This window comes from Onychostoma macrolepis, chromosome 22 (genome assembly GCF_012432095.1).
Source record: "Onychostoma macrolepis isolate SWU-2019 chromosome 22, ASM1243209v1, whole genome shotgun sequence".
Lineage (NCBI taxonomy): Eukaryota > Metazoa > Chordata > Actinopteri > Cypriniformes > Cyprinidae > Onychostoma > Onychostoma macrolepis.
This window is the reverse complement of record NC_081176.1, coordinates 11,906,014-11,925,845: the sequence shown is the minus strand read 5'-3', so window position 1 is coordinate 11,925,845 and position 19,832 is coordinate 11,906,014. Positions and strand designations below refer to the sequence as shown.

The 19,832-nt window shown below is 35.1% G+C and overlaps 1 protein-coding gene and 1 long non-coding RNA gene across 2 annotated transcripts in view; both read right to left on the bottom strand.

The window, feature by feature from the left end:
* Window positions 1–4,652: 4,652 nt before the first annotated feature.
* Window positions 4,653–10,085, bottom strand: LOC131530771 (uncharacterized). Its single transcript, XR_009268482.1, has 7 exons — window positions 9,951–10,085; window positions 9,264–9,435; window positions 6,951–7,052; window positions 6,709–6,819; window positions 6,447–6,531; window positions 5,922–6,117; window positions 4,653–5,826 (listed from the first exon to the last, which is right to left on the bottom strand). It is a non-coding gene; the product is annotated as an uncharacterized LOC131530771 (long non-coding RNA).
* Window positions 10,086–17,230: 7,145 nt separating this feature from the next.
* LOC131530767 (protein NLRC5-like) overlaps window positions 17,231–19,832 on the bottom strand; it is a 38,746-nt gene continuing 36,144 nt past the window's right edge. Inside the window, 3 exon segments of the mRNA XM_058761208.1 lie at window positions 17,231–17,659; window positions 17,779–17,889; window positions 18,689–18,850. Coding sequence (XP_058617191.1) covers window positions 17,814–17,889; window positions 18,689–18,850 — 238 coding nt within the window. The 3' untranslated portion in view covers window positions 17,231–17,659; window positions 17,779–17,813.

Genomic DNA, 19,832 nt, shown 5'->3' with positions numbered 1-19,832 from the left:
CCATGTCCTGGAGACGCTGTGTTTCGTTGTAAAAGTGAAAGTACTTTGTTTGGGCTTCCAAAAGAGGACACAACTAGAAATCAGTGGTTAAGTTAGATTTACAACACTGTTCCAGAACAGTTCAACCCAAATATTACAGTGTGTGCTCTGTGCAGCGCATTTTACGGAGGACTATTTCCTGAACCTGGAAGAGTAGCCTACAATGCTGGCTCACACAAAGGCTGTTTCTATAAAGTGGGGCAATTCCAACTTTGCAAGGACAGTCTGACGCTTCTGACTCACAGCCTGTAAGTAGTTTCTGCTACTAACTATTCAAATGTGAGTTTGAAACGCAGTGAAGAGTAGTGGTTGTTGTTTGTCATTTCTCCGATCACAAATGCAGCCATGGTAATGTTTACGCGGTGCGATGCAATGTGACACGTAAAAAGACAGTATAAGTCATTATAATCAGTAATTATGTCCCCACTGGATGCAACAAATGCCTCGTTTAAAATGGGTTTTATTGTTTTTGTGTCATCGCACAGCATCACAATACGGTAAGGGGCGTAACATTTCCGTCTCACGCTTGAAGTATTCCGCCAACCACAACGCACTGGATAGCTGGCCAATCAGAGCACGCCTCACTTCTCAGAACAATGAGCTTTGTAAAAATCGGTGCGTTTCAGAAAGGCAGGGCATAGAGGAGCATCAATAATGTACAGTATGTGGAAAATAATGTGTTTTTTGAACCTCAAACCGCATAAACACATTGAATTACACCAAATACACAAAATAATGTTCTTTTTAGCAACGCCATGACCCCGTTAAGTGGTCATCAACGTGTTCATGCACGCTGTGCAGACAGAGAGAGAATGGTAGACTAACATCAACAACCCGATCTTCCTTCCTGGGATTGTAGTACTTTTACTAACTGTGCTATAAAGTTCTCACTGGTGAATGACACATGATGTAGCCCAGCAGTTCCCCAATTCCAAACATATTCTGGTCTGTGAGCATATATGTGTTCAGGGGGTGTGGCTTTCCGGACTAAAGAGGACAAGGACAACCCAAGTTGTTATCAGCGCTCCGTTCAGAAGCCTGCATCTCTGATGGTATGGGGTTGCATGAGTGCGTGTGGCATGGGCAGCTTACACATCTGGAAAGGCACCATCAATGCTGAAAGGTATATCCAAGTTCTAGAACAACATATGCTCCCATCCAGACGTTGTCTCTTTCAGGGAAGACCTTGCATTTTCCAACATGACAATGCCAGACCACATACTGCATCAATTACAACATCATGGCTGCTTAGAGGTAGGATCCGGGTACTGAAATGGCCAGCCTGCAGTCCAAATCTTTCACCTATAGAAAACATTTGGCGCATCATAAAGAGGAAGATGCGACAAAGAAGACCTAAGACAGTTGAGCAACTAGAAGCCTGTATTAGACAAGAATGGAACAACATTCCTATTCCTAAACTTGAGCATCTTGTCTCCTCAGTCCCCAGCCGTTTGCAGACTGTTATAAAAAGAAGAGGGCATGCCACACAGTGGTAAACATGGCCTTGTCCCAACTTTTTTGAGATGTGTTGATGCCATGAAATTTAAAATCAACTTATTTTTCCCTTAAAATGATAAATTTTCTCAGTTTAAACATTTGATATGTCATCCATGTTGTATTCTGAATAAAATATTGAAATTTGAATGTTTTTATTCACAATTTGTACAGTGTCCCAACTTTTATGGAATCGGGTTTGTAATTGGCCAGCATATCATTCATTTCATTATTATTATTTTTTTCTTAACCACATCTCAACTCAGTTTGGATCCTGTAGTAAATCACTGAGCTGCTTCACTCCTGATTGTCCAGGATCATTTCCTGTGAGATCCAGCTCTATCAGGTGTGAAGGGTTTGATCTCAGAGCTGAAGCCAGAGCTTTATACCCTTCTTCAGTGATACTGCAGTTTGACAATTTAGAACCGAAATTTTATTATCATCAGTTATGTTAGGAATGTCCTGAACAATTTTAACCAATAAAAAGGAAACAGCTTTAGAATTGTGTTCCTTGTTCAAATGAACTTAAAAAAATATTTAAAAACACCTCATGACTGAATATAGAGACAAACAAAAGGTCCACAGCATCATGTCAGCCTTTTGTCTGTTGTTACACAACTTACCTCAGTATCTCCAATTTACACTGTATATTCCTCAGTCCAGTGCAGAGCAGCTTCACTCCTGAATCCTGCAGATTATTATTGCTCATATTGTTCAGCTCTTTCAGATTGGTATCTGATCCAAGAACCACAGCCAGAGCTGAACAACTTTTGTCTGTTAAGTTACAATCATTTAATCTACCAAAAAAATGTTAAAATTATATATATATATATATATATATATATATATATATTTATTTATTTATTTATTTTTTTTGATGAGTGACTTCAATTTTCATTGATGCATTCTTTAAAAGACAAAAAAATGTTCATGCTTTTTAAATATACTTACACTTGGTATATGACTAGGAATCCCTATAGATAGGTAGATTAGTGTATTTTTCTGATGAGAGCAAAACACTAATATTAAATGACTTACAGAGCTCTTTTGGAGGTTTTAATGACTGCTGATAGTCTAATGAGACACTCGTCTGATTTCTTGAATTTCTGAAGCTCAAACTCCTCCAGCTCCTCCTCTGATGTCAACAACACAAAGGCCAAAGCAGACCACTGGCCAGGTGAAAGATCAGAAGATGAGAGACTTCCTTTGCTAAGGTGGGTTTGAATCTCTTTCACCAGAGTTTGGTCGTTCAGTTCATTCAGGCAATGGAACAGATTTATGGATCTCTCTGGAGGCAGATTAACTTCTAATTTCTGCTTGATGTACTGCACTATTTCCTTTTTGCTTTGTTCATTGCTGCCTTCCTGCATCAACAGACCTCGTAAAAGTAGTCGATTGGACTGGAGTGACATACCGAGAAGGAAGCGAAGAAAAAGGTCCAGATGTCCACTGTCACTCTCAAGTGCCTTGTCCACTGCAGTCTTGAGCAAATCAGTCACGGTTTCATTTTTGTTTTCCTGTTCTGTAGACTCATGAACAAACACACTTTTCTTGTTGAGGTCTAGAAACAGATGTGCATAAAGGGCTGCAATAAACTCTTGAATGCTAAAGTGAACAAAGCAGTACATGGTACCAAGAATGATCCCTGTTTCCTCCTTAAAGATCTGGGTACACATGCCTGAATACACTGATGCTTTAGAGGCATCAATACCACAGGCTTCCAGATCTGTGTCATAGAAGATCACATTGTTTTTTTTCCAGCTGATGAAATGCCAGTTTCCCCAGTGAAAGGATGGCATGTTTATCCCAGGAAACATCTGGTGTGTATTCTCCATCATACTTTCGTCTGCTCTGCAGCATCTGAAAGCGGAGAAAGTGTGTGTACATTTGTGTCAGAGTCTTGGGAGTGTCTACAGTATTTGATTCCTGCAGTGTTTTGGAGGTATCATCAGCCTAATCGTTTTTCAGATCATTATTTCTTTTCTCCTCTAAAATGTTCTGGAGAACAGTGGCTGAAATCCAGCAGAAGACTGGGATGTGGCACATGTGTAAGACTCCACCCGCTAGCCCAAACAATGGAATCCAGCGGCCTGGTCAAAGGTTGAACGCGTATTCGGTCTTTTACTTGCGCTTCTGAATTTATCAGGATCTAGTTTCAATTTTAGTCTAGCTCCGTGCTTGATCTGACTCCAATTTCAAGTGATCATTAAATTTAGACAATATTTATAATTAAACTGATCACAGATATCGATTGTACATTAACTTAGATATTTGATTATTCCGAAAATCTCATACTTTCAATTCTTCGTTCATTAGGGACTAGGTATCGCATAGGAATTACACTTCGGCCGATTTTTTAGTGAATCCATGACACAAACACGTCAGTTCTGAACTTACTCAGAGGGTGCAGAGTGATTATAATACCTTTAAGTGAGCTGCGCCTGCATGCGCATAACAAAGAGTGTATTTTTCCTATAACCACGAGAGCTACACCGTGTTAAACCAGCGACAGTCAGAAATCCAAAGTCTCCTTCATGGTGCTCCCCATGGCTCATCCATTAGTGCTTTGGTGTGATCAGTCCTGAACGCAGATTTGTGGAAATACCCCTACCATTAATCTACTTGAAAAAATGATTTCAGAAGAGATCAGAATAAATCAAATATAACAATTTATTATTACTCAGGTAAACGTATCTTGCCAATTACATAATAAAACAATAAGAAGCCAATTAAAAAATAAGAAAATACATAATAGTTGTTCAAAGATGAATCTAAGAACAAAATGTTTACCTGGCTTCGAGAAGAAGATACATAGTATGGAACATATTAAATACCCTCCACACTACGGGCTGATCTGGCTACAAATCGCCCCGCCTTATTTGCAACTTTCCCTTAAATACTACCAGAACAAAAGGCCCATAAACATTTATTCTCTGCCCCAAAACAGATTAGATCTATGGGGGATGAGAAACCTCTCTAGGAGCTGTTCTCGTGCCCCAAATGGTCACACCTGTAGAGCAATGTTTATCAGGTTTTGAAATGAGACCGCCCCCACAACAGAGGCACAGAGTTCACTTAAGTTTCCAATATTTCCCATCATATAAGTGACTGCTGTGAAATTGAGACCAGTTTACCCATCGCACCGAGACCTTTAAAATGATACCAAACATGAAAGGGAAAAACAACAGGTTCACAAGATACATGATATGTGGTATTTGCATATTCTTAATTAACTTTGAGTGAACCCTTTTGGGGAGAAAGAGGGAGATGCAGAGATGGCAGGGTGAAGAAGGGGGTCGTAAATGATCAAAGAAGATAAGTTAGGTTAGGGTGGTGTTGTCTGTTCTCTTTGGAGATCTTTTGTTGTCTTTGGAGATCTCTTCTCCAGGTTAGTTTCATGGCTTTATTGCATGGTATCTGTGAGTTCCTGAGTTAATTTCATAAAGGAGATAATTTCACTCCTTACACATGATAAAGAGACTCTTTGTTTTTTAACGTGATAAGTGATTTCTTTTGCCAGATATTCATCTGTGAAACTTTTTTTTGAAGTACTTCTCCTTTTGTGCATCATTGAATCCTCGGACCTCTGTCAACCGGTCGATACAGTCAGGAGGAATCTTACTGGCTGCTGCTGGTCTGGTGGTGATCCAGATGAGAGCAGAAGGAAGCAGATTTCCCTTGATGAGGTTTGTCAAGAGAACATCCAGAGAGGCTGGTGATGAAACATCATGCCATGTCTCATTACCGTCAAAGTTTAGAGGAAATCGACATTCATCCAATCCATCAAGAATGAACAGGACTTCAAAGTGATTTCTTTTTGTAAGGTTCAGTCTTTTTTGTCTCTGGGAAAAACTGATTTATAAGATCCATCAAACTTAGTTTTTCTTTCTCCTTTAAGTTCATCTCTCTGAATGGAAGAGGAAATATGAAGCGGATATCTTGATTTTCTTTGCCTTCAGCCCAATCCAGAACAAACTTTTGCACAGACATGGATTTTCCAATGCCAGCAACTCCTTTTGTCAGTACAGCTCTGATCTGCTTGTCTTGTTCAGGTGCTTCAAATAAGTTTTTGCATTCAACCTGTATCTCCTGTGATTCATGACGTCTGGAAGTAACTTCAATCTGTCTTACCTCATGTTCAGTAGATCTGTTCACTACAACCCTGAGTGATACAGAGATCTGTGTAGATGTTATTCAGAAGCGTAGAATCACCTTGCTTTGCAATTCCTTCAAACACACATTGGTACTTCTTTTTTAGGCTACATTTTAGCTGATGAATGAAGAACAGCTCATCTAAACAACAGAAGAAAAATACAGATATGTTTTATAGAAATGTTCTTCCCTACATTTATAATAGACAATATGGCAGGTAGTCACGAGTCTCTTACCTTCCAGAGTCTCAGCAGCTTCATCTTGCTTCATCTCTCTCAGGAAGTAGAGTGTGAGATCAAGAGCTGCTTCTTTGATACTGCATCTATTGTCATTAAAGTCCTTCACAAAGTTTTGTGTGTTGCCTTTTTGTAATATTTTCTTAAAATTTTACAGTTCATTTTTCAGAAATTGTATGATTTTTCTCTCAAGATTCTACAAACAAAGCCAAAAAAAGAAGACGGAACAACAGCAATAATAAGTCTCTTGTTCGTCAGAGTCAGTAGAAAGGTATCTTTAATGTCCTAATTAGAACAGTGGCATTAATTTTCTTCCTCCGTAAACAGGAAACAGTTTCCACAGATGCACATTGCAGTTGTTTATGGTTCATTGAACAAGCATGACAAACTTTGTTTATACAATTTCATATAAGATCTTGTATCATTTTCATTTTTATTTTGTGTTCTTAAAAAGGAAAATAATTAGAAAATAAATCCGATAACTTATTTAGAAATACAAAACGTTATGAAAATATGATTTCCTACATGGAAGATGCACAGAAGATTGTCTCTGAAATTCTTGTGGTTCCTGTGAGTCTGGGAGTTTGAATCTAATGTCTCATACTGAAGTCTGTAAGCAAATAATCAAAATAAAATATTGTGTATTCAGCCAAACTATCACAGAAATAAAAAGGAAAGCATTGGCTGTGAGTACTGTGATAAATATTTGAAACTAAAAAGTTTCATAATAAGTATTCACTGTATTCACAGTCTATGTGTGACCAAAAATAAGAAACACACAAAATACCTTTTGATTGATGATGGTTTTTTCTCACTGAGGTTCGGGCATGTCACCTTTTGACTGGTCACTCTTCAATAATAAAATATTGTGTATTCAGCCAAACTATCACAGAAATCTCTTGTAAACATTTTTAGCAAAGAGAAAAGGAAAGCATTAGTTGTGAGTACTGTGATAAATATTTAAAATAAGTACCTACTGTTTTCACAGTCTATGTGTGCATGACCAAAAATAAGAAACACATGAAATACCCTTTGGCTGATGTTTTTTTCTCACTGAAGTTCGGCATGTCACCTTTTAAACAATCACTCTTCACAGACACAGAGCTGGACACATGCGAACCTGATCTCACACTGACAAACAAACAAACAAACAAACAAAAAAAGATATATACATATATACAGAAGATACAAGATACACAAGTCTCATTTGAAAGTTCTAATGTAGCAAATGGTAATTAAATGCAGTCCTTTATTTGTCCTTCATCACTATGGATGGACGGACGGATAGAGGTAATGTTCGGTTGAATTATCTACTTTCCATGGTGAATTTATGCCCCCTAATGGCTATTGTTTATTTCGATTAATTGAAATAAGCTCCAGACCTGGTTATCAGACATTGTGTTCAGTCATTAACTGTTTTACTCAGTCAGGTTACATCAAATGTACCACATTGAAGACATAATGCAATGTTACAATGTACAGCACATGAAATACCTTTAAGTACACTGTTAGACATTTCTGTAATTTATACAGTTATTTACTGTATATCACCCAGTATAATACTGCAAATTCCCTTTACAGTACATAACTGTAATACCCTTTGCATCATGGGAATTTTCTGTGATGTCAGACCCCACATACAGAGACTTACTGTATTTTTTTTAAATTGCCTTATACTACTGAATTTGCTGTAATGGCCTCTTTGGCACCATTCTATTGAGGTTGTTTTATTTTCCTCATTTCTTACAGCTTGGGACTGACTACACTGGATGTGTTACATCGCTTGTAATGATTGGAAAATCCGTTTGTACATGTCAAAAACAGCGCAAGCGCTTGGAATACATCTGTACGTCAGAAATATACCGGGGCTTCACTTTACTGTCTCCATCCACTGTAGATAGTATATATAATGGGTTCTATATATAAAATTTTCTGTAAAGCTGCTTTGCAACGATTTGTATCATGAAAAGCGCTATACAAATAAACTTGAATTGAATTGAATTATGATTGTCCAATGTCCGACAACTTGACACTTGGTAATGTATCTGCAGTGTTTTTCTTCGCAAGACACGAATAAAAAGTAGACTGTACTCTAACAATAAAATAATAAAATAAAAAATAAAAAATAATGTCCCTTATAATAGTTTATAAAGTTTGTTCATGTAATTTCTGGCTGCATCATTTTCGTCTACAACATATCTGCAATATTTTAAATTCAAATTTAATTAAACCCCCAAATAACTAGTTAAAGTTAAAACTTACTTACAATGTAACAATCTTGTTAAAAGAGAGAGAACTCCATACTTCTGTGAAGCACTAATTCCTGATCACTGTTGAGAAAAGCCCAGCTCTAGTAGGGTTGTCTGGGCGTTCTGACGCCCTCCATTTGGGTCAATAGGCGAAGAAAAAAAAAAAAAAAGCGTAATAAAGTGTCTGTTTGAGACATGGAAACGGCACCGTCTATAAACACGATCAGTTCATTACAGTAACTTTTTTTATTTTTATTCTCAGAGATGAATTTATTAGCAGGCTTGTTTTGAACACTTTCAGTTCATTTCTACAAGCCGTTTGTTGTTTGACTTTACAGTATGTAGTTTTCTGCATCCTGGTGCACTGTATCTCTTTATACTTTTAAATAAATTTGTACATCTTATTTCATCTTATTATTTTTATTTCCTACTTTGTATTTTTATTTTATTTCCTTTTATGCTATTTTATTTTATGCACTTTTTTATGAAAAGCAAATTTGTGTATGAAATGTGCTATATAAATAAACTTGCCTATTTTTCTTTCTTTTTTTTTTTTTTTTATTAATTAGAGAAAATTTTGAATTTAATCCTTAACTCAATTGAAAAAGACTTTCTGACAAAACAGCAACTTAACTATTTAGCTAATAAATAAGTAAAATAAAACATAAAAATAATGGTAAATAATAAACATCTTATTCACCATTGTACATTGCAGATTGTAGAAGTATAATTTATGTAGCAATGAATATTTTGTGTTTTAGATAGATCTTACCTACTTACCTATTATTATTACCTACAATATGCATGTAATGCCATTTTAACATTTAGTGTAAAAAAACAAAAAACAAAAAAAAAAAACATTCAGGAAACAATTAGATTTAACAATTTCTCAGTTCATTTGCTTTCTGTACTGTCATTTCCCACAGTAAGGTAAAGGGACTGTATTTAAAGAAAATACAAGGCAGGAGACCAAAGACTTTGAAATAAAAGCACAAAACTGACCAAAAATCAAAATACAACAAAACCAAAAGATCCCCAAAACCTTCACAGCACCTCAACACACTGATAACAGTCTGTTAAGAAAGTCACTAACCTCAACTGAATCGGCTACTGACAGAGATAGACCAATTAAAACGGTCCCTGTTTGTTTTTCAGGTGTTTCTGGTGAGGTTAAGTCAGTGTCAGTGACTGAGGTAGATTCCGTCTCTCTACACACTGATGTTACATATGATCTGATACTGTGGATGTTTGGACTTGAAGGCATTCTATAGCTCAACAGGGGAAAAAACAATCATCACAAATCACAAACATCAGAACTACAGACTTTGGACTTTCTGAAGTAACAGTAGCAGAACAGAGACTCGACATATTCAGTATCACTGAATTTACCAACTTTACCGGTTTCATATGCATCGTTTGACATTAAATCAGTCATAATTGAGAATTTTGTAAAAAAAAAAAAAAAAAAAAGGATTATATGACACAGATTCATCTATGCACATTTGTTTATGCGCTTATATTCTAAAACATTTATATAATCAACTTATTTTTTTTTTTACATTTAACTGCTTATACTTTTAAATAACAATAAAGAGGTCTCGTGTTCACTATCAGTTTCATTTATTCTGTAATATGTTCAGCTCTTCTGCCTATTTGTGTCATCAAGTCCACAAAATCATCAGTCTAAAAATATGTACAGAATTCCTCTCTTCAGAAGTTTTCATTTTGCCATCACTATATAATTTAGTATAAAAAAAAATTAGAGCAAACTGAGACTTACAGTGTTAACTTTGGTCGTGAAGCCTGTTGAGCTCCGCTTTATTACCAACACTCGGTCCTGAGGAGAAACATTTGAGGCGGAATATTCCCTTACAACCTTGATGAAGACCTGAAAAATGTATGTCCATCCCGGATTACTTTGCCCGCTGATAAACACACTTCATGTGGTGTGATGGACTCTAGTGGTGATCTTTAGAAACTGCAGATACATTTAGCATATATCAGTACTAGGGATGCAGCATTATTTCCTTATGAATAAAGCTAATAATATGAGATTGCTCATATTATTAATGCATTTCTGATTAATAAGGTGGTGTTTCCTATAAAAAATAAAGACAAAGCACAACAATAAAGTTTAAAAGGTGTAGTAATCGTTGTATTCATGTTGGGGATTAAATTAATCTCAACAACATTTCACCTCATCTGAGCTCTTCTCCCTCCTGTATTTCTAATGTAAATAAAACTAAATGATCATTCATATGAATCCTAAACCAACATTCAGTATAACACATGTGTATATGTACCTATGTTTCTATTAATGCCGCATAATGATTTTTTTCCCCCAGCTGTATGAATTAGTAATAATTTTAAACTTTAATACAAATTAGTATAATAAACTTTACATGTGTTAAAACAATGTTATTTGAAGCTGTTAACATTTAATGCGAAATACATGCATGTGTGTATAAACACACTAACGGCTGTTGGTTTTGAGATGTTTTCATTTATGAATTTGGTGATATATCGCCCAAAAAGACATTGATAGCCTGGAAATATTCTAGCATTCAGTTATAGTTTAGTTTATTGTCCTTTCAGAAATTATTTTCGCATCTGTGGCAACTCTTCAGTGTTCAACAACAGTAATTAACAAATACAAACAAACATCAACAGGTTACAATACATAACAAATACAACCAGCCTCAAACAACATCCCTTTCACAACAACAGAATCACCGCCATAGATGTAAAATGACAACTGTGATATCACAAAAATGCATTTAACAGAGCTATACTGGAGGATATAAAAGATCTTTGTGCACGGGCAGTCCGTGATAATGGTACCCTGTACCTTCGACCAGATGGTAATAACTCATATTCAAGAATTGCATGGCTTTTCCTCACAGCTCAAAATTCATAGTTTTGACATACTATAGCCTACTGTTGTTTACCTGCGATCTTACTAGCCACATTAACAATTTTATTTAGTTTGTTCTTATTTACTAATGACAGTGAGAAATACCAAGCAACAAAGCTGAGAGTCAAAATACTCTCCACAAATGAACGACAGAATATCCACACCGAACTGTCGAAGCTTACGCATGAAATACAATCGCTGCAGCCCTTCTTGTAAACTGTATTTACATAACATGTCAGTTTTACATCAGTGATTGTCCCTAGATATTTATATTCATTTACAACTTCAATACACTCATCATTAAAAGTTATTTGTTGGTGTGTGTCTCTTCTTGTTCTTAAGTCAAAAATCATTTCTTTAATTCTCCTGATGTTTAACTGAAGAAAACTAGATTGACATCAATCAACAAACTCATCCACACCTCTACAATACTCCACTTTATCTTCAGTGATCAAACCAACAATTGCTGTATCATCTGCATATTTGACATTAAAAACATCAGATGAGGAACCTCTACATTCATTTGTATGGTAAAGAGATAGTACTTTCCTGTGGGGCCCCTGTGTTGGTAACAATAGGGAAAGACAAAGCAGAGCTTATCCTAACACACTGTAATCTATCAGTCAAAAAAGACTGAACCCATCTAATGAGTCTGCTATTCACGACCAGCTTAAACAGTCTTTCCATTAGAATATGTGGTCGTATAGTATTAAATGCAGATGAGAAATCTATAAACATAACACAGGCGTATCTCTTTGGTTGATCAAGATGACAATAGAGTCTATGCAGCATATACAGTACAAGTGGGCGTCTTCTGTGCTCCTCCCCCTCCTATATGCAAATTGTAAAGGATCAAGTTTGTTTTGCACCTCAGAAAGAACACGATCTAACACTATTTTTTCAAAACTCTTCATGACAATAGATGTCAAAGCTACCCGACAACGATCATTTAAAACTGCTAGTTTTGATATTTTTGAAACAGGCACTATAAATGAAAAGGTAACACTTTATTTCGATGGTCCACTTTAGACATTCTACTAACAGTAAGTAGTCTAACTTTGCAACTACATGTCAACTAGCAGTCATTAGAGTATTAGTAGACTGTCTGCTTAATATCTTCTAACACTTTATTTTGATGGGTCCACAACATACAACATATACTGACTATCAGAAACTTTAGATGTCAACTTATTCTACTAACCCTATAAACCTACCCTACTGAGAATTAGTTGACATGTAGTTACAAAGTTAGTTATAGTTAGTAGAATGTCTAAAGTGGACTATCGAAATAAAGTGTAACCAATGAAAATTTCCAGGCAGTCGGTACATAGCAAGTATCCACAGACACTTGAAACAGATGACTGTAAATGACACTAAGCTCCTCCCTACACTCCTCAAGTACCCTACCAAGTACCCCTTTAAAGGTCCTACAAACTTCTTCAGATGTTATGATTACCTCCTGCCCTCGTTCAATCGCTGTCTAATCAAATTCTGCTTGGTTTTAAAGTCTGATGTTTCAAATCTACCAAAAAACTTATTTAATTAATTTGCAAAGGTGAATTACAGGTGACCTGGAGACATTGGCACAATGAATGAGGTGAAAACAGGAACTATTGACATGAAAATGACACTCTTGTTTTGAAAAACTAATTTCACACAAAAGAACACACATTTCTCCTTTGGATTAACTTTCAGCTGGCTTCAGGAATGCAGCTAATTTATGATAACGTAGTTACTTGAACATGACCACGTTAGCTCAAATCAACAGACAGAACAATAAGAGCAAATTTTTGGAAGACAAATTCAGAGACAGACTGAAGGTGAATCAAACTAGATCTCTGACAATCACAAACACCAGAAACACAGACTCTGGAAGAAACCAGCAGAATATAACCAAGTTGAATCATACAGCAGCAAATCTTATCTTAAAATCAATATAGCATTTCCATAAGAAGTGAATTCACTGATATGCAGCAGGTCTCTTTGATTCTTGACTTCTTGAAAGTTTATCTCGTTTTACCGTGCATTTGGTGATTATTTCTGTTTTCTTACTGATGGATCCTCATAAAGATCAGGGGCTGAAGTCTCGAAACCTCCACCTTCAACATCAGTGCTGATCCAGAAGACCTCAGTTTGAGATCCTGCTGCCTTGATCTTGGTGTGAACAAACACTTGAACACTTCTTCAGTCATGTTACTTACAATTTCTAGGTAATTCATTTAATTCTGAGTGTTTAACAGATTTACTTCAGTCAAAATATCTGGACAGTTCATACAAAAATAACATTTAAAATCATTTATTCACCCATCATTTATTCCCTCTCAAGTAGTTTTAAATCTGTATGTTTCTTTCATTTGTCTGTGGAACATAAAAGATGATGTCTTGAAAAAATATTGGCAACCAATCTTTTGGGTGAATTATCCCTTTAAATATACATACAACGGGAACATTTATGTCTTTACATATTAGCCAGAGCAGCATGATTACTCACATAGCTTTATGTTTCACACCTTTATTTAAAAAGGAGAATTTCTCTGCATCTGCTTATGAAGCTTCAATAAATTAAAAATAAATATTTCAAACAAATCATTGTATATTCTGTACATGCAAATGTAAATGGGGTGGAAAGGAAGAGAAAATGCATTTGACTCTAGAGCAGAGTGAAAGACACAAATGCTGTTAACTGGTTATAGCAACTCATAATGTAATAACTGCACATAATTTAATATGTATTACACTATTATTGTAATAAAATGTTCATAATGTAATAATTTTCTCAAAACATAATAAAATTGAGCTCATAATGTAATAATTTTTCAATGTAATAACAATTTTTCACATAATGTAATAGGTTATTGTAAATTTATTACATTATTAACACACTGTGGCAACTTATAATGTAATCACAGTTCATAATACCAGCACACAATTTAAAACAATATTTACAATATTATTATCTTTCAATATAATAAATTTGACTACAACATGTTATAACAGTTTATGTAAAATAAGCTATTACATTAAAAGGAAATGAGGCTTATTAGGCTACACTGTGAACTTATATATATATATATATATATATATATATATATATAAAGCTTACTAATTCTGTGATTATGACATGCTTCATCATTTTTGTCACTTTGACCCAGAAACACATTTTAACTTTGCACCAAATTAACAGTTTCCACTCTCTAATTATATAATTATATGTAAGACATGTCCGTTGAACCGATGAACTGAGATGAGTGACAGAATATACTTGCCTTGCCTTAACTACGACTTTTCCTCAATAAATTCCTAATTTGCTGCGTATTAATAGTTAATAAGGTAGTTGTTAAGTTTAGGTATTGGGTAGGATTAGGGATGTAGAATAAGGTCATGTAGAATAAGGCATTAATATGTGCTTAATTACTACTAATAAATGGCTAATATTTTAGTAACATTCATGCTAATAAGCAACTAGTTAAGAGACACTAAAATAAAGTGTTACAGAGAATAAAAATAAATTATATATATATATATATATATATATATAATTTTTATATATAATTTGACAACAAAAGTTATACATGCTGTAAATATATGTTGTAAAAATAACTCAAAGTATCAGTATAGCAAAGGAAAAAATATGTTTTTAAAACCGGTTTAATATAATATTATTATAAGAAATATATATATTTCCTTTAATTTGTGTGTTTGTGTGTGATTGTACAAACAAACAAATTCATTCTAAAATGAAATATATATTTCTCTATATATATTCTATATATATATTAGAATTAATTTGTACATGAATGGATTAAGCAAAGCAAATATGTTCACATCTGAGATTAATTTTAGCATTTATATAGAATAACCAAACTACTGTTGAACTTTAGTGAGGGGACATTTGTTCCTGTTAGCATCAAGAAAAAACAAAAACATTTTATTACAATTCTGAATGCATTACCCGTAGCCCAGAATGTGTGCAAAGTATGCTCCCTTTTATTTATATAGAACATTTCATACACAGTGATAATTCAAAGTACTTTACATAAAAGAAAGTGAAATAGTCATTAAACATAATAACAAGAAATTAAAAATAATAATAATCACAACAATAAAAACAAAGTGATTTTAAAAATTGATTTAAAAAGAATTTAAAACATTTAAGAATAGAAAATGATTATACATAGTGCAATCAGTTCGGACGTAGCACAGTGCTCATTCAACAAATGCACAGCTAAACAGATGAGTTTCAAGTCTGGATTTAAATGTGGCTAATGTTTTAGCACATCTGATCTCTTCTGGAAGCTGGTTCCAACTGCGGGCGGCATAATAGCTAAAAGCAGACTCCCCTTGTTTTGTGTGAACCCTTGGTATTTCTAACTGACTCGATCCTAATGATCTGAGTGGTCTGTTAGGTTTATATTCAGTGAGCATATCTCCAATGTATTTAGGTCCTAGGCCATTGAGAGATTTATAAATGAGTAAAAGTACTTTCAAATCAATCCTAAATGTAACTGGAAGCCAGTGTAAGGACCTGAGGACTGGTGTGATATGCTCAGATTTTCTGGTTCTAGTCAGAATCCTGGCAGCAGCGTTCTGGATGAGCTGCAGCTGTCTAATGGTCTTCTTTGGAAGGCCGGTGAGGAGACCATTACAATAATCCACCCTGCTGGTGATAAAGGCATGAACAAGTTTCTCCAAGTCTTGACTGGAAACAAAACATCTAATTCTTGCAATGTTTTTGAGATGATAGTATGCTGATTTAGTTACTGCTTTGACATGACTACTAAAACTGTCTCCAGAATCACCCCAAGATTTTTGACTTGATTTTTAGTTGATTGACCCCTAGAGTCAAGGTATGCATTCACCTTGATAACTTCATCTTTGTTTCCAAATGCGATGACTTCAGTTTTCTCCTTGTTTAACTGAAGAAAGTTCTGGCACATCCAACAGTTTATTTCATCAATGCATTGGCAGAGGGAGTCATTGGGGCTGTAGTCATTTGGTGATAAGGCTAGGTAAATCTGGGTATCGTCAGCATAGCTGTGATAGGCAATTTGGTTAATAGTGAATAAGTGTTCCCTATTCTAAAGTGTTAGCATATTCTCTTGTAACTAAAGCCTAAGTGTCTTTGGCTTATGTATATATAAGAAGTAATGTACCATGATGATGATAATAATAATAATTTACATTTACATTTAGTCATTTTGCAGACGCTTTTATACAAAGCGACTTACAATTGGGGAATACATAAAGCGATTCATCTTGAAGAGGCAATCCGACAAACGAAGTGCTTGTAACACCAAGTCTCAGGCATTGTTTAAATAAGTACAAGCTAGCAAGGGAAGGAATAAATAAGGAGAAAGAGTTTTTTTTTTTTATAATAATAATTGCATAAATATTTAAATATGGTGCATTTCATAGGTAGTTTAACCAATGTTTTAATGTTTAAAAAGCCTATTAAAATTATGACAATATGACAATATTTTTGGTGAGTTTATAATGTAATAAATTTCTCGTAATGTAATAATTGTTATTACATTATAAGCTTGAGATTTTATTACGCTTTGAGAAAATTATTACATTATGAATATTTTATTGCAATAATAATGTAATCCTTATTACATTATGTGCTGTTATTACATTAAAATGTTTAGTTGGTCTGGACTGATGAAGGAGAGATTCCATCCACAGAACAAAGACAATATGCTGGATAACTGTACATTAACAACAGACAGACATAAATTGTTATGAAATCAAGAGAGAAGGATTCAATTGCGGATATACAACAGTTTAATGAGAAGTCACATAAACAGAACAGAGCTCGTGCACAGCGTGGATGGAAGACCGGCGCAGGGACGCAATGGGCAGCCAAGTCCAGCTGAGAAATCCTCAGACACCAGACAGAAACAGGAACACACCAGTAGACAGAACGTGCAGGACCGGAACGCTGAGAAACTCTGAGGATCTGACAAAGGAGCGTTAGCTGATCTTAAATAGCCCCAGTAATGAGCCACAGCTGGGACTGATCAGCCCGTAATCACGAGCTCGGACACACCCACTGACAGCACACCACAGCAGACAAGCAAGGACGAGACAATGATTCTATCAACCGTGACATAAATAACTTAATATAAAATAAAATAGAATAACAATGTGTATAAAATGTAAGCGAGATCATGTAACTACTTGAAATGACATGGAAATTTTACATTATAGACTTGCTTTTATCTTTCGATACAATTGTCTTGTTTAAATGTGATTTTACATCTACACACTTATAAACAGACTTGGACTTCAACTAGACAATTCATTTTTCTGATTCTCGCTGGTGCGCAGAGGTTGTGTGCAAACGGTGTTTAATCCGGCTACCGGAACCCACCAGGCCTGCCTACCTGGCGGTGTTTTTGTTGTGTTTATGTTTTGATTTGTAAAGCGCTATATAAATTAAACTTATTATTATTATTATGACTAGAAACATTTGAATCATTATGGATGAGTTTAATCCAACTGTTATTATATTTGTAGGCCTTAAACTGAAGAGCCAGACAGACTCGTCTGAGCTTCTTCCTCCTATGTTCCACCTTTATATAAAACAAAATGATCATTTGTAAAGTCTGAGTCTCTTCAGCTGTATGGATCACATTTACACATTTATTTCTCCTCATAGACACAGCAGTGAAGCTCTTTTGTGGATCCTCACCTGATGTTTCCTGCTCCTCTCATCATGATTCCAATCTATGATATACAGCATTCATCATCTTTTGGCCGTTGACCTCTATCAGGGACTCTTGACAATGGATCTTCATCTACTCTGCAAGGTGCAAAAGAAGAGAAAAAATATTTAGAGGAACAAATTTCAAAAACTAATTCCAATTACAGTATGTTTGTTTTTTTTGTTTTTTTACTAAAAATTACATTTACATGATCTTGTATATATAATTCTAAAACAGTTTTTGTATTTTAAATATAATACATTTAGAACACGAATTCCATTCATATGTCTGTTTGCGTGGCTCCTGTTGAGTCACTATAAAGAGAAACACATGCTAAACATTGTACGGCATATATAATAAATGATAAAGGACAAATACAAATGTGAGTTTTCCTTAAAACAAAAATCTTTCAGTTAAATGTTCCACTAGTTAAAGCCATTTATCCTCTTGTTTAAACATGTTTATATTGGTCTTAGTAAATAACTGAAATGATTACAAAGCTACTTGGAATACCTGATTCTAATTGGTTTGTTGTGACATTCCGAGGTGTGTTATTAATGAAGAATAAAACACAATCATACAAGTAGCCTATTTTTAGACCAACGTTTCTTTCACTTTTCTCATATCACACCGCTGTGCTCTCACTTGTTTCATTCAAACACAACTGCTATCAGCTTGTGCCTCAGTTACTGACTGTATTTTCTGTCAAATTAAACCAGAGGACTTCACTGTTAATAGAAGGCTTGCGGTAGTATTGTTAAAAGTGTTCATCTTGTTGCTGATTGACGAAAAGCGTTTATCTTTTTGCTAGAACAATTGTTTTTCTTATACTGTAATGTACTTAAGACAGCGGTTCTCAATCCTGATCCTTGCGATGTGCGATTGATGTTTACTCACCTCAGTTTACAGTTTGAGTCTTGTAGCACATCAATGAGCTGCTGCTTTGAGTCTCCAATCATATTGTTACTCAGATCAAGCACTTTTAAAACCTGCAGTGCTTTTGTGTTTGTCAAAGACTGAGTTAAAGAAGAAACATCTGTAATGCTACAGTCATATAGACTAGAAAGAGACAAAGAGATGTAGAGAGATCGTCTTAAAAACAAATCATTAAGGTGAGGAATATACTGTGATCTCAGACTCACCACGAGATATTGAGGCTAAGTTCACACTAGTGCATTTTTGTTTTAAAACGCATAACTTTTGCTGCAGTTCCGCCTGGCGTCCACACTACTTCAGAGTTTTTGACCCTTGAAAACGGAGAGTTCTGGAAATGATGCAGACCATGTTTTAGTTTGAAAACTCGGGGGTCATGTTTTAGTCTAGACGGACCAAAACAGTGACTTTTGAAGGCGTGGCTGCCCACATTCACCCCCTGATTGGGTCTTCTGGATCGTTCCCTGAGTCCTTATCATATTACCATAATGCGCGAATGGACATGGAACTGCATGCTTGGCATCATTATGAATGAAACGGACTTTCTCCAAAAAGGTTTTGTTGACATTTTCTCATGTTATTTCCGTATAATGCCTAATATAATTATTTTCCCCAGTGGTGATGATTGTTAAATAAACCGGAAAAAGAAGACTGTTCTCGTGAGTGCGGATCATAATTTCTTAATTCAACGTATAATGCCTAATAAAACAGTATTTACAAGTGCAACACTGCTTACAGGGGTAACCAAGGTAATCGCTGTATTTCTGCTTGTCCAAAAGAACCACCTCCTAAATTAAATTTGGCATTTTCATTCAGCCCTTCTGCTGCTTTTGTTGACATAAGTGGTGTAAAGTATAACTGTTCAATGGAAAATAAGAATAATTCGAACAGTTTGATTCATAATTTTAGTATTTCAAATTGATGCTACAAATTAATTCACAATGGCAATAAATTTCATTTGTAGCAGCATTTTCATGTAGTGTGGTCAGATATCTTTTCTGAAATGCCAGTATGGATGAGGATCAACGGTGTTTTAAAATGAAAAGGCACTAGTGTAAACGTGGCTTGAGTATAAAGTGTTTTGGTTTAAGAGATTTTAAGCATTTTG